Source organism: Thamnophis sirtalis, unplaced genomic scaffold, assembly GCF_051295495.1.
Source record: "Thamnophis sirtalis isolate CommonGarterSnake01/CBP01778 unplaced genomic scaffold, rThaSir2_p1.2 scaffold_3, whole genome shotgun sequence".
Lineage (NCBI taxonomy): Eukaryota > Metazoa > Chordata > Lepidosauria > Squamata > Natricidae > Thamnophis > Thamnophis sirtalis.
Genome location: NW_028261383.1, coordinates 95,505,013 through 95,521,494, shown reverse-complemented (window position 1 = coordinate 95,521,494; position 16,482 = coordinate 95,505,013). Strand labels below are relative to the sequence as shown.

At 37.6% G+C, this 16,482-nt stretch overlaps 1 protein-coding gene across 2 annotated transcripts in view; it reads right to left on the bottom strand.

Moving 5' to 3' along the window:
* The window catches only part of FSTL4 (follistatin like 4), a 467,659-nt gene that overhangs the window by 212,496 nt on the left and 238,681 nt on the right, over nt 1–16,482 (bottom strand). For both annotated transcript variants that reach the window (XM_087709547.1, XM_087709548.1), the window contains exon 5: nt 106–293. In XM_087709547.1, the coding sequence (XP_087565673.1) occupies nt 106–293 (188 nt within the window). The remainder of the gene's footprint in view (nt 1–105; nt 294–16,482) is intronic.

Below are 16,482 nucleotides of genomic sequence, written 5' to 3'. Positions count from 1 at the left end.
TAAAAAGCAACAACAACTACAAAATCAAGAAAAAGCTTTCAGCAATCATGAGAGAGTTTTATTGCTATGTTTTGAATGCTATGTTTTCATCAAGCGGCAACTAACCTGAGCCAATTCAGAGCTGCTGAGGTGCCCATCACCATTTATATCCAAGTAATTAAACATATCTTCGACTAAGAAGCGCTTTTGGGTTCTGTCTTCTCCTGGCTGGTTTTGCTGCCTCAAGCGATGTGACTGAAGATCCAGGAGAATCCCCTTTAGTTGACTGTAGTCTGCCATTGTACAAGCATCACCTAAAAGACAAGACATCATTACCTGTCTATGTGCTTCTCTGTGACAAATTTCAAGGCTATGATCCCAAGAAATAAAACAAGCGGATATCAGTTTTCAAGATTGTCCATGAGAAATCCATTCCTTTAAAGATGGAATTTTTTTGTCCCCCTTCTAAACCCTTCTTCCAAGGAAGTTCATCAACGTTTTACTTTCTCTGGTTATAGAATTGTACTTAGCAGACAGATTTAAAACAGAAACATCTGCTAATTGCATTACATTTTCTGTAGATATTTCTTAAATGTCAATGCACAGATTGCGTGACTGAAGGACAAAAACAAAATTATATGATTCAGAAACATTGCCCTTATTCCCCCCACCCTTAAATAAATTCAGTTTTAATGCACTTCTGCATTACCATGGCACAATCCAACTGCCCCCCTCCTCTATTTTGCCAAAAACAAAATAGAATGGCTTTGAACTCATGTTCCTGACTTACCAAATGGCTTTTTTTTTTTACAACATCAGTAAAATGAGCTCTAAGTCTTCAGGCAGGAAGCAGTGATTATCAAAAGTAAATACTGAGTTATCAAGTTCTATGTTCACTTTTCAAAATGCAATTTGCATGCTGGGCTTCAGATTTCCAAATGAAGAATCCTTAATTTTCAGGCATGTGCTAGTATGGAATAATAATTTATTTTAAAATACAAGGTTTAGGTTTAGGTTTATTGGGATTTATATGCCGCCCTTTTCCCTGAGGGGACTCAGGGCGGCTTACAACCACAGGGGAGGGGAAGTGCAAGGTCAAAACAAACACTTTGTGAACAAAAGAAAAATAATAAAACACAGCTTTCATTCAGCAATCAAACACTCGGGCGGGTAATTGGAAGCCTATCCCCAGGCCTGCTGGGAGAGCCAGATCTTGAGGGCTGCGCGGAAGGTCTGGGTCGTGGTGAGGGTGCGGATCTCCATGGGGAGCTCGTTCCATAGGGTCGGGGCAGCAACAGAAAAGGCTCTCCTCCGTGTGGTCGCCAGTCGACATTGACTGGCAGATGGAATTCGGAGGAGGCCCAGTCTGTGCGATCTGATTGGTCGATTTAGGGAGGTAATCGGCAGAAGGCGGTCTCTCAAGTACCTAGATCCACTACCATGGAGTGCTTTAAAGATGGTCATCATTATCCTGAAGCGCACCCGGAGACCAACAGGCAGCCAGTGCAGCTCGCGGAGGACAGGTGTAACGTGGGCGAACCGAGGTGCGCCCACTATCACTCGCGCGGCTGCATTTTGGACTAGCTGTAGTCGCCGGATGCACTTCAGGGGCAACCCCATGTAGAGCCCATTGCAGTATTCCAGTCTAGAGATCACAAGGGCTCGAGTGACTGTTGTGAGGGCCCCCCGATCTAGGTAGGGCCGCAACTGGCGGACCAGGCGAACCTGGGCAAATGCCCCCCTGGTCACAGCTGACAGCTGGTGGTCAAAAGTCAGCTGTGGATCCAGGAGGACTCCTAAGTTGCGGACCCTATCTGAGGGGTATAAAATTTGACCCCCCAGCCTAAGCGTTGGTGTATTAGCCAAATTATTGGGGGGGAAACACAACAGCCACTCGGTCTTATCCGGGTTGAGCACCAGTTTGTTAGCACTCATCCAGTCCTTAACGGCCTCCAGACCCCGGTTCATCACGTCCACCGCTTCATTGAGTTGGCACGGGGCGGACAGAATGCTTTCAATACATTGCAACTTTTTATGGTGCCTGTGCTTTTTTCTTTATTATTGAAAAGACTTTATTGGCTGCATATCTTGCAAAATCCATTCCTGAACGACTCACAGCAATAATAGCTGCCTAGAGTCACCTTATGGGGGAGATGGGTAGCATTAAAATTTAATAAATAATTAATAAAAATGAAATAATAAGACCAAAGACAAGAAACCTAGAAAACCAGGTTTTTTGTAGCTTACAATATCCAAATTATCAAACCAAACTATTGTTGGACTCCAATCTCATCCTACCCCAGCAGCAGGAGAAATAATCAGCTTGTCATAATTTTCTGAAGGCTAACAGGGTGAGATTTGTGAGAAGGGTGTTGTTGTAATTTGGGTGAACCCACCATCCACTTAAATCTCCACTGACTAGTTTCGTAAGGCATAGCATACTTTCCATATTTCTGATGGGTTTAGATAAATCATTTGACTATTCAGTATAGTACAAGTTCCATTGGCTTTTGTGGGGGGGAGGATGAACATTGTAATTGCTTCAAAAGTAACTTCCTCCTATAAAAAGCAGTTAACACAATGCATCAATCCCAGTATCCCACTTTACTTTATTTAGATATTTCCTGACTGAATTCAGGGTTAGAATACAAGAACAAAGCATTAAAATTATATGACCAGTCACCTCAAGTATTATTCATTAGCAATAGCACTTAGACTTATATACCCCTTCATAATGTTTTACAGTCCTCTCTAAGCAGTTTAGAGAGTCAGCATATCCCCCACCCCCCAACAATCTGTATCCTCATTTTACAGACCTCAGAAGGATGGAAGGTTGAGTCAACCTTGAGCCGGTCAGGATTGAACTCCTAGCAGTGACCAGAATCAGCCTATAGTACTGCATTTTAACCACTGCACCACCATGGCTCTTTATTACCTAGAAAATATTAGATTGTTTCTGATCTTTTGCTATCAATGGAGATAGGAGATAGGAGATAGGAGAAATGGCCAGCAGGTATAAACAAAAAGGAGCGAAACAGAGCAAATATCACAGAAGGGGTCTGAATGAAGTTAAAACTGGAAGTCTCTGAAAACTCTCCAGATAGTCCAGGTGCCTCTTGAAATAGCACCTTTTGGACAACCATGACCTGGATGATTAAGAATCTCCATAGACATTTAGATCCCCTATGAAATATTGTTACAGGAGAATTTTCAGCAATGGAAATATAATAAAAGTTATATTTCCAAAGTACAAATATGAAAATATAAGGCTCATCTGAAAACCTCTCTAGTGAATATCTGTTGCAAGAGTTTGGAGAGTAACTCCAAAGATACTTGGTCTTGAGAATGTAATTCCATTGCATTCTTTGCAGTAATAGATGTAAGATCTATCACTGATACTGTGAGCTTCAGTATGAGAACATGGCCTTATTACCATATATAAAACCAGTAAGTATAATTTCTCAGAGATTTAGGGAAAATGGGAAAAAGATGAGAACACCACATAATCTGCATGTGTAAGAGATAAGCCATATATTTTACTACAAGAGGAAAAGGAGCTTCTGAACTGAACAAAAAATTCAGCATAAGATGCTTTGTAAGCATCAGTGAGTGCTATTCCCATTTCTTTTCTTATAGCTAAAGCTTATAGCTGTAGGTTCTCCATTATGGGAGATATAAGTTACAGAATTCTCCTCCAGGTTCCACCGGGTAAAATTCCATTCATGAGTACATAAGAATACCAAGTGAGCTAAAACACTTCCTTTATAAACTCTACTCCAACAATAAGTAGAGCTATAAGCTATAATTGGCTTCTTAATCAGCTAAAGCTTTAGGGCGATTAATCAAAGGACACCACTTCTAATCAGTAAGTTCCAATTTTCATCAGCATGAACATGAATTAACAGCACACTTATGCCATTTTAGCTCTAGTTTGTCACTGTGATAGAGAATAAAAAAGAAGAAAATATTAAAAGGCGCCCTTCCTACTTTAACCATCATTTAAAATATGCATTGATTTATCAGGTTGTAAATTGCTATACCCTTCAATGTACAGTACCTCAAAATTTATTGAGATGGTTGCAATTTGCACTTATAATTTAAGCCATTTAAATCTAATTGCTTAACGATTTGATTAATTGGTTGCAAGTCACATGACTAATGACAGCCATATTACCATTTAGACTATCTTCCTAAACATACTTACTAAGGAGTAAACACTGTACTCACTGAATTCTGTGCTGAATACAGAAAGGCTCATTTCTAATTAAATATGCAGTGTATTGTACCTCAATCCAATGAGAGTGCTGGGTAATGAGAAATGACATAAACCTGGAAATGCTGTGAGAATTATCAATGTGTGGTCTTTTAGACAAAGTGGTTAAATTAGTTTTGGGATTTGAGAGTAGTCAAACTTCAGCCATAAACTGTTTGTGTGGCCAACTGGGTACTATCCAGATGACTGGGATTGAATCCTCAGTGAGTTGCATGCCACTCATTTGGATAGTACCCAGGTGGGGAGGATGTTCTAGACAAATTTAGTGTGAGTGAGTGTGTGTGTATGTATATATGTGAGTGTGTGAGTTTGTGTGTGTGTGTGTGTGTGTGTATCTGTCTCTCTGTGTGTATATGAACTAGGAACTACTGGGAATGTCCAGGAGAGATGATCTCAATTGTTTCCAGTTCTGCTACAAGAAGAATTTGAGAGTGATGTCCCCAAAAGTTATAGATTTGAAAAATTTAGTTATGTGTTATTTATACAGAACTGGAGATATATTTATCCAACCTGCCCTTTTCTGCCAGTGGTCTTGTAAATGTAAAAAGGAAATTAAAAATCAAACAAAAATCAGCAACAAGAATAGCACCGATAGAAAAGAAGTCAAAATCAGTAGAAACATTTTCATGTTACTCCAAGGCACCATGGTAAATATAGCAGAGAATATTGCTTTCTCCTGGTGTCTAACAGACAACCAACACAGAAGAAAGGACACACATGATATTTCTATCATGTTGTATCACCAACTCATAGAGTTATGTGTTCTTAGCCCAGAAACCACAGCCTCATTCTTCCCCAAATCTTCAGTGACTTTAGGCAATTTTAGACTTCATGGTACGTTCTATGACTGCTGGACAACTACTATATTGGAACAAAGTGATGAACAAAATTCTAACTTCTTATTGCCACTTAGTAATTGTTTGAATTTTTGCAGCTCAAATGTGGTAACCCAAGATTTCCACATTAGATGTTAATATGCATTGCTACTTCTAACTCTGGCTACCTCTGTTGCATTTATGGCATTGCTGATGATTCTGCTGATGATGGGTGAGGCCAGTATTTCTGCTCAAAATCTTTTCAATGGACTAGCAATGGTAGTAGAATATGGAATATCAACCAATATTTATAAGCAGACAGAAATCAACCATAGGCTGAGGGGTGGGATGCTGGGGGTTTGGAGGGTTTCGGGAGAACCTCTACCTAACATTCTGTGCAGTTTGGAGAACCTCCAAATCCCACTTCTGGCTGGCCTCGCCCCGCCCATCCCTCCCAGGAGTCCCCATGTGGCCCGTTTTGGATGCAGCTAAGTGCAGAGGGCACAAGGAGGCTCAGGGAGGGCGAGCTTGGGGAAATTATTTTCACCCTCCTGGAGGCTTTCAGAGCCCTGGGAGGGCAAAAACACCCCCCTGCTGTGGTGCAGGAGGACAACTAGGCTACACACACTATGGCCATGCCCACCCAGCAACTGGGCAGAGTACCTCTTGCTAAAATTTTAGAAGCCATCCCTGCATGGGTTCTGCATACACATCAAATACAAATCAAATACAGTGGTCCTGCATACACATCAAATACAAATCAAATACAGTGGTCCACTTTTGCTGCATGTCAAAGAATGCAAAATTACAAGGTCAGGGCAATCAGTACACTATAACTGGTGGGTTGAATTTGGCTTGGTTGTTTTTAATAAATGATGCAAGCCTATGATCCAGGGATGTCAACGGTTTTCATTCATTTACTGTGGCTGTAACAGATCACAGACTACTGATTTACCCGAAAGTCACAAACTGAGAGAATAAGACAGTTGGAGATTAATAGCAGTCAACCCTATGAATATTTCAGTAAGAACATTAGATATATCAGTATCTAATTCATGAGAAGCATCATGAATTAGTAGATTACTATATGACAAATATATTTACAAGAGATATTTTTGGAATAGAACAAGTCAACTATTCTGGCCCCACATCGCTTCAGCATCCATCACAAATCTAATTTGGAGTTCTTTCATTTTTCACCTTCATTTTTTTTTTTACTTGAGAGAGGGATTCCAGATAAATATTATAATATTTTAACCTTGCTGAGTGCAATGATAGATCTCTCCTTTACTGAACACTTTAAAAAAAATGATATAAAGAGTTTTATGGTTTACATCCCACATTAAATGTTTTTCTATATATATTATAAAATATAAAATACATTGGGAAATCAACCCACAAGCTCAAAGAATAAGCCTTCACCCCTATCCTACATTTGAACCACAGATATCCACCACTATTGCAAAACCTATGTTGATCTGCCCAAGATCTGTCTCATTTGGAGCTACAACATACTGATGGCTCATATTTAATCTGTAGACTACCAGAAGACCCATATCCTTCTCAGATATACTATTCCTGAGCCAGGCATAATCCATCTTGTATATATATTTCCGGTTTTTCAAATATAAATATATAACTCAACATTTCTTGATGTTAAACTGCATCTTGTGGGGAAAAGCCCAGTGTTCAAGCTGATAAGAGCCTTTTGAATTCTGACTCAAACTTCTATGCTGTTAGTAACAGCCCTTCAGGTTTTGTGTCATATGCAAATTTGCTCAGCATCCCTTCTGTCCCTTTATTTAATTCATGTATAAAGATGCTGAAGACTGCTGAATCCTTCAAAAACTTTGAGGTACCCCCTCCCTTGCAAACTCCTCTCCATGGAGGGACAAATTTATTAAGGGTCACATGTTGGATATGGTTATTCAACCTATTCCCAATCTGGTAGTGGGACCATTCATCCCATATTTTTCTATTTTATAAAGAAAGAAGCTATTGTGAATTTTATAGAAACCTCAGGAATTCTCGTTATTTTTGGTCTCCTAATTTAGTCACTTTGTCAAAAAAGAAGCAACAAGACTCATCTTTCATGTCATATTTTTAACATATTCATCCATGGTTTTCAGAACAAGTTCACGAGAGAATAAAAACATTTTTTCCTAAAATGACTTCTAAATCATTTGCAAAGTGTGCATAGCTCTAGTATCAATTTTATTCACCAACTTCAATTTCTAAAATTAAAATAATGTAACTTTCCATTATTCAGTCAGATGGATTCCTTTGATTTTTTTTAACTTTCTCTTTCCTCACATGAATCTTCCTAATATCCTATTTGAGGAGCGTGTACAGGGTTTAGCAAAGTACCATTGCTATATCATTTGCCTTGACTCTTTGCCATTACCATTACCAGAGGCACTTGCAATCCTCTTAATCTGTTGGAGCCCATAAATCTTATTTGCTAAAGATTCTGGCTTCCAGGCCTTATTTAGTAGGAACATGTTTAAACGCACACACATTTTTCTAGCACACTCATTGTGATGGCTAAAATAAAGAAAACAATGGACACCATCTGCATGTACTCTCATTTCTTTCCATTGTGGAGCTGCTTTGTTAGCTACCATCAAGCTTTTTTTTTCTTTCCTGTAGAACAGAAAATCATTATTAACAATTTATTTCATTAAAAAAAATATCCTCATTGGTAGATCTTATTAATAGATAGCTCACAGCTGGCTTACCTTGTTAACAGCTCCTGGAGACTCCAGATTATTTCATAATTGGAGCCCTCCCAGAATTTACACATTAACTCATTTTGTATCTTTAGGGTATATCTTTGAGGTTTGACACCTGCAGTCCAAAACACAGACAGAATTGCAACTTTTTTCTCCTTTCCTACCTAGACAAAGAGCTTTGTGTCTTTTGGCAGACAGCCTTTCTCATAATTCAAATGTTTTTACAGATAAATAGGGAAGGAGGCAACCTTCAACCCTGGTATTCCCTGTAGTAATATTTGAACCCAAAAGTCATTTGGGGAAGTTTAGGCAAAACTTAGGAATGTGAGAGTGGAGGCTACCAAATAGGGGTATTCTTTGAGCCATTATACTCAGGGTCACTTCCAGGAATGAATAAAGTTTTGGATCCAATCCATACTTTAGTGAGGAATCAGATAATGCTACACATATCAATATATACCCACATATAATAGCTGTGTTGGAAATAAGGCTTCTTGTACCCCAGGAGCTGGAAGCCAACCTCGTTATTTAGTTATTCAATATTTCTGCCTCTGATACCTGTAGAGTGCAATGGCTCTTCCAAAGGCAAGAACTGCATACCAGACTAAACACAAGCACCAGATAAATGATTTTATTTCTCAGAAATTATACATAGGAAATTGGTGGAGTCCTTTTTTATACATAAAGATAGCACTGCAAGATTCTCTTAGGAATGTGGTTTGGCAATAATAGTCTCTATTTATAAAAAGGTAAAAAGAATGTTCCTTCTAATTATTGATCTATTAGCTTGCTGCCCTTACTAGCAATATGTATGCTATCCAATTAAGAGAGAAACTAAGTTGAGGTAGAACACATATTGGCAGATGAGCATGCTGGTTCTGGGGAAAGATTCTCCCATATAAATCCATAAAAACCAAGTCTTGATATTTGATTGAAAAATAGTTAATCCTAATTCAGTGTTATATACTGCTTTTGTAGATATTAAACATCCTCTAATTTAATTTGTAATAGCCACAAATGAAAGAATCCTCCATCAGTAGATGTTAGCTTCTATTATTGAAAAAAAATCAGTATAACTCTAAAGATAAATATAAGGTAAAAGTTTGATAATCTATGCAGGCCCATTATATTAAGAAAAACTTAGAGGTTTTTCTTAATATAAAGGAGCTTCACAGAGCTATATCCTGGCTCCTAAACTGTTAAACATTTATATAAGTCTGATTTCAGCTTTGAATAATTTGGCATATCATCCTTCCTAAAATGGCATTTAAATACATTTTAATCCTTTGTTCTATGCACCATGTAATTGTAGTGGCACTGACCCAGATTGGGGTGAGAAGTCATGTTCCCTTGTAGAATAATGCACATGGATTAATTATTATAAAACCAAAATTGTAGTTTTTGTAAAATGCTTTAAGTTCATAGATATAAGCCAAATGGATATGAGATCCAATTATTCAAACACTTGTGAAGAGTCTTCCATGCTATAGGAAGCTGGAATGCACGTGTGGAATATATTCTACAGTATGCACCAAGATAAACTTTGTATATTCAAATATCTGATAGATCCTTGGGAGCAACATATACCCTACAGTAAATTAAACTATTTATTTCTTACAGAATAGAATATAATTCCTAATTGGCCCAAGTGTGATTGCAACACACAAGGAATTTGTCTCCAATGTAAAAGTTCTCAGTGTATATAATAAATTAACTATTTATTTCTAAAACCCAAGGGCAACTTCAGTATGTTGTAGCAACAGGATCCTATAAATATATCTCACTGCTGGAGATCCTTCAATCTAAATTTCTGAGAAATATATTCCAAGTACCACGCAAATAACATGCATTCAAATTTTACTTTTGGTATCTACTGTCTCTCCAAATCTCTCTAAATATTGTTATGTTGCCTGCAGATGTGAAAAGGAAACATTGGTTTGTCTTTGAGAGTATAGAACCTATATAGAATTTGATATCTGTCAGATACCGTTTTATTAGATATTATTGTTAGGGAGACAGAAAGTAGTGCAGCGGAATGTACAGCTAGAGAGAAAGAATGTTGCTATTAGAAACACACGAATAGAGTTTCAGACACTGCTAGTAAAAACAAGTAGCTTTACTACTGATAATTGCTTCACAAGCAGTGATAGTAGATAGTAGATATTAGTCCAAACACAATTCAAAGAATAAACAGTAGCTTACAGTCACAGTTCACATTCCAGTCATCAAGTCATTAAGCATAGGACAAGCAGAGAGAGAGAGTGAGCTCTCTTGACTCCTTCTTATAGTAAAGTTAATTACACCTAATAAGTACATCCACTCATTTAAACAACCTAGTGTTGTTGTGTATCTATAGTATTTATACTTTGTTACAAATGTAACAAAGGCAACAGTAAAAATATTGGGTTTCTGTCTGGATGGTCTCTTGTGACGAGCCGATAGACAGAGAATGGAAGCAGTAGGCTTCCTCCCATATTTGGGCATACCAGGGTTGTGACACTAATACATACATACATACATACATACATACATACATACATACATACATACATACATACATACATACATACATACAGCCTACCCAACACTACTATACTCCCAACAATTATATTGCACACACCATGCGTTATAGCACCTAAGTAAGAACGTTAGCTTTAATATACCAAGTTAACTGATTATTTTTTGTATTTAAATTTATTTTATAAATTTTCAACATTTAATATTTGCAATTGCATGTTTTGTTCACTTTATTCATATTTGTATGAATGCTTTATTATATTTTACTAGATAAATTCTGCCACTATTGGTTCCAACTCTGCCATTGCTGGTCCCAAGCCGAGATGAGAAAGAAGGTATCAGAATTAGTGACAGGTCGGCTGAGATTTCAATGTCACATCATTTTGCACCAAACCTGACACAATGTTTGAGATGCAGACATGTGGGATGGTGCAGACTGGACAAAGTGGCCAACAAGAAGCTAAACTTGTGATATGACAGAAATAACGCAAAGAACAAGACGACTATATTTTATCTTTCTACAAGCTGCTCACTGTCCAAAATAAAGTATTTTTCTCTCCTTATTATGGTTGAGATGATTTAGAAATTCTGCTGATGTTTTAAATTTTACTTACTTGCACGTACTGCTCTCCACTTGATTGTTCCTAGTATAGCATTTATGCCACAGGAATATTGATTAGTGGTAACAATACAAATGTACTTGTTAAATTTTGCTATACTGTAATCATACAGTTGGTACTGTCAAGGCTAAAATCATTTTTCTTTGTGTTTTAACATTAATCTCATTTGTGGGAGAAGTAATAGAAAAAAACCTCTAACCTGCTAATCTTAATCCATTTGCAGAAGAGCTAATCTTTCAAAGGAAGCTTTATTTTCAGCAGTGGCTTCTATGGGGTGTTCAGCAGTCTGTGGAAGTGACTAAATGAGATGCTCAGTTTAAGTCCATCATCTTCTATATCAATAAGAATGTAGGTGGATATTAAGGTTGGCAAAGGAGATCCACCTTTTTTATTTTCTGATGCCTGTTGGACATTGGAAAGCATATTAAAACAGGAAGAATCCAGGAGCTGTGATTTGTCTGTGCAAACTATTAAAATATCTTTTCTCAGCACCTTTTATGCATTTCTCATAAAATCAAATCGTGGCCCAAGTATGATAATATCAAGGGCAGGTATAGTCAATGCCATTAGAAAAGTGAGAAACATCTAATTATTGAATGGCTGATGAACTCGAGGTTGCTGCTTATTTACAAAGACTGTTGCATGTTTGATAGTTACCTGTCCTATCTTTGCTATTATTGATATCTAAGGCCAAGATTAAACATAGTTTCATTATCTTTACATCCCTTTTCTTAAGTTCTTTCTGTAATTCAATTTTAAAAACTAAAGCCTTTAATGCAACGTTTTTACAAGTACACTGAATCATGTCTCAAATAATCAGGATTCACAAAATGTGTTTTTCATGTAATCAATCCACAGTCTTTTCAACAAAACTCCATTTAGCAAAATGCCTAATTATTTGGTGTCCAGAATATGAGAGTAACCTAAAAGGAAAAATAGGGAGGGGGATCTCAACTTCAACATTCTGGCCAATGATCCAACTTGGAGTGGAAACTTCCTTTGTGTTACATTTCCCTCTTTCCCAAAAGATTCATGTGAAGTAAGCTAAACAAATATGTTCTTTCAGAACCTACATTTTCTTGTATTCATGCATTTTTCAGGCTTTTTCTATGTTTGGAATGCTTTCCTTTTTTTTTTTTTTGTAATCAAGTCACATCAACCTTTTGACCATGTTCAAATATCAACCAGTAGCTGGTAAGGGTCCTGTATTTGCAGAAGTTGCAGGTAAATTCCATCACAATACAAAAATAATTTACCCACTGAGTTCACCCCCCCCAACAGAATGCCAAGAGTGGAAAAGCCAAAACCGTTGGGATTTTCTTTTTAATCTCAACGTTCAAAGATATACAGTATGGAGTATCAGTTTCAGGACATGGCAATCCTGGCAAACCTAACAAAATTTGAGCCAGGAAAAGTCTCTTTGAATTCAACAGGGCATCTTCTCAGTAGCCGGATGAAGGGTTACAGTCACAATTATTTAAATATCATCGCAACATGATAACAACCAGTCTACATAATGCTCAAGACAGTTTCCCTCCAGGGAAGCATCATAATGGAATGGAGAGAGGAGAGAATTCAGCACCTTCTCAATATGTGGCAGGCCTCTTTTTACTCCCCAGCTCCTGCCAGTTTGGTGTTTTGTTTGTTGAGCTGTCTCCTATGCTTGACATGACACATACAATATATTTTTTAACTGTACTTATTATTTTTCTTAGCCTCTATTACATTCCCGGATTCAGAAGTCTGTGAAAATATTGAATTCATAATGATTTTAAAACATCTTGCAAAGATTATAATTGCACAGATGTATATTCTAGCCTTCCAGCATAGCCACTACTCAATAGATTGAACTGCCAAACTACAACATCAAGTTTTTATTTCTATAACAGCACTTCTTGAAAGAGGAAGGTATTTTCCTCTTAGCTTGCATCACTGAAATTTGGTTGGAATGGGAAGAAATTGTTGTCCTCTCTGAGATATGACTTGCCCAGTACCAAGCATGGTAGCTGCCATAAGTCTGGGTTAGCTTACCTTCCTCAGTACAATGTTGTAGTATTTCTACCTGAGGTTCTTGACTCTCGAGCCGATTGCCAGTAGAGTTCCCCAGACTTATGGTCTGAGATTTCAACCTACTTCTCTGGAGTCTGAGGTAGCTCAGGAGTTAGAAATATCCCCTCCCAGATTTCAGGTGTGGCACCAGCCATGATCCAAGGGAATTGTCATCTAAGAAAATCAGAAGTGATACTCTGTTGATTAGGTGGGGTACCAGGAATCAGATTTAATTTATGCTATTATATCAGCCTCTCTGCTGCCAGGGAGCTTCCTTACCTAGGTTATTTGACACTATGGCCAGGTTGGCTGTGGAGTTTTCCAAGCATGTTACCAGGATTGATAAAAATTATTTGCCCCAGACATTTACCCATCTATTTGTGAGTCACTGATTTTCAGTGTTTGTCTTCCCAGTCTTATTCAATGGCCTGGAATGAGGGATGAGAAAACTACCAGACTGAAGTTATTAACTTTCTTCTTAAGATTTTCAAGTTCCATTACAGTATTATAGTTGTTTTTTTAAATATTATTTGTCCTCACATGTAGAAGGAATTATTGTCAGTGGAAGTTAATTTGCCACTTTCCTATTCTAACAATCACCACAACTCACATACTGATAGGTCTGGTTGGCATGTATATTTGTTTCAGTCCTTGCAATAATCAGTGACTTCCTTGACTTAAAACTTTTTTCTTTGCTTTTCTTATTGAGGATACTTGCATCATCCCCACTCTTTAGGAATCAAATGTTCTATCTCTTGTTCTGCAATATCTGAACATTCAAAATCTATTTCATCTGCAAGGGGCTGAAAACCATTTCCCATTTCCAGTCATGCAGAAAATCTCCCACTTCTCTTATTTCTGATGGCTGCTGGTTTCTTGAACTGATAAAATCTTTGTTGTTCCTCATCAGGTGAAAGATAGCCATTTGCTTTTCCAATCCTTCTGTTTTTTGTTTTTCCTCCTCAAGGACTTTTGTAATCTTCTATTTGTGGCAAATATATATATCAGGTTGCTTTCAGATAGGAAACATACATTTCACAAACTTTTCAAGTCATAACTGGAGAGTTCTGGTTATTCATCTTCCCTTTTGCTTCTTAGGGCATCACCAATAAAAAAAAAAGTCTTTTGTCCCAGTTTCTCAAATTTTCCAAGTATGAGGCCTTAAAAATTATGAGAAACTATTCCTGTCCTGCTGAATGTCTCTTCCACAAGACTCACTCCCTATAATCAGCAGCTATTCAGAATATGATCTTTTTATGCTTCACAGCTTAGTACACAATTTTTCAGAATTATTGTGGCCACTCTCTTCTCTTTCTCCTGTTGAACTCCCTAGCAAATTCCTCTTAGTTTCCCCTCTGCTTATTTGCTCAGTGCTGATCAATCTAGATTCATCAGCCTCTTGCCTCACTAAACATAGTCATAGTTAGTTCTCAGGGGTATACATTATAAAATCTTTCCAATCTGATTTAGACAGGGGAGGAAAGATGTTGTGATCAAAACATTACTACTAAATCATTACTGAATTATCCTTCATGTGGGACCTTTGGCATTTTGAATAACTACTTTACTGTTATCCAACAACTGGTTATTGAATTAGATGACTGTATGGGGAGGCATTTCATGCTAATTATTCAAAGTAATTCTCTATTAGCAGGGTTGTATGGAGCAATGTAGCCATATACTACAAGAAAATGCAATCCTAATGCAACATAGGAACTTCCCCAAATGCTTTGGCAATTTCAGAAATCTGCACAGAAACTACACACACATTATCACATTATTTTGTATGAATTTGTATATTAAAACCACAGAAGAAATTAAATGAAATTAAATGCAAACACACAAGTATAAACCAATCCAGATTCTAAATAAAAATAACAATTCATTTTCATTTGGAAATATTCTATATGATCATCCATTTTAAAAGACTTACATAAGGATAACCTACTTTAGTGGGATGTGAAAATTGTATGCCTTTAAATGGCATTTACAAACATACATCTAGTTTCACTGCGATCTCTACCTATTTGTACTTTGATAATTCAGCACATTTTTTATTGAATTCTGAAATTGGTAAGTTAGAATGTCATGATTGGGAATTGCATTAGGAGCTGTCAACTTCCAGCCTGCTTGCTAAATTACCCAGGATTATCTGTCTGCATACTCAGCTGTAAAGGAATCGGAAGGGCTCTGCATGACTTCATTGTGGAGAGGCTATCCTATTGAGAGAAGTCATTGTAACATCAGCTTTTCTGTAATACTTGGACTCTCCTCTAATGTTGAGTTTCAGTTAGAATCCCTGGCCATATCAAATGACATTAAAGATGAATATTTTCAACAGCATGAAAAGTGTTGCCTTTAATGTAAGTGTCATTTCTTTGTCAGATCACAGTACTATACTGTAATTATTTTTACTTGCTATATTTGTTGGACCACAAGTTTACTGAAATATGGCAGTTATTTAACTGAGTGGAGAAGCAGATAAAATGTTGAGGTTCCTTATATTTGGGTTGGAGGGACCTTTGATATCACGTAGTACCAAAATCCACAACTATAAAATCCAGAACAAATAGCCATCCAGTCTTTGCAAAAACAATTCAGGGGAATGAAAGTCAACTATCTCCTGAAGCAGTCTGCTTCACTGTTGAGTAGCTCTTCCCATTACCATTGCTCCTGATGTTCAACCAAAATTTACATCCTTGTAATTTAAACCCATTGCTTCTTGTCCTATCTTCTGGTACAACTCAACAAATCTTGCCTATATTCTACATAACTTCCCTCCAGAAATTAGAAGACAAGCCATCAAATCCCCTTGTAGGTTTTGCTTCTGCAGGATAAATGTCTCTCAATATCTTTAATGCAGCAGTCCCCAACATTTCTGGCTTGGAGGCCTGGTTGGGGGGGGGGAGGAGATGGGATAGTTGCTTATGAGTGGGTAGGCAGCTAAAGGGAGCTCCACTCATGAGTTCAAGCGGCTGCCACTCACATAAGGCAAACTTTGTGCATGAGCACAAAAGGGCCACTGCTGATGAAAGGGAAGCTTTGTGCAAGCACAAGATGGCTGCTGCTCGTACAAAGGGAACTTCACATGTGCACACATGCTCACCTCCCACCTACATGGCCCAGTTATGCCAAGGCTGAGAACTGGGAATGTCCCAGGGGTTGGGGACCCTTGTTATAATGGACATCTTAAATCCCATAAATCAGCATGGAGTTTTAAAATGATTTGAGAAACATAACATCAAAGCATTGTTGTTGTTGTTATTGTTATGTTAATCTTTGTTGAGATTCACAGATTTTGGGGATGGTTGGTAGCTCAACAGCTCGAGTCCTAAGCAAGGACCTAGGAACTGTTAAGGTAATGTCGGAGGATATAAGCCATTCCAAGTAGGGTGGTTTTTTCTAGAATCAGAATGTTCAAGTCTGATAAATTTAAAATTTCCAAATAGCGAGGTAGCCTTTAGGTATTGCTCCAATTTCTTTTTCCACAGTTGCTT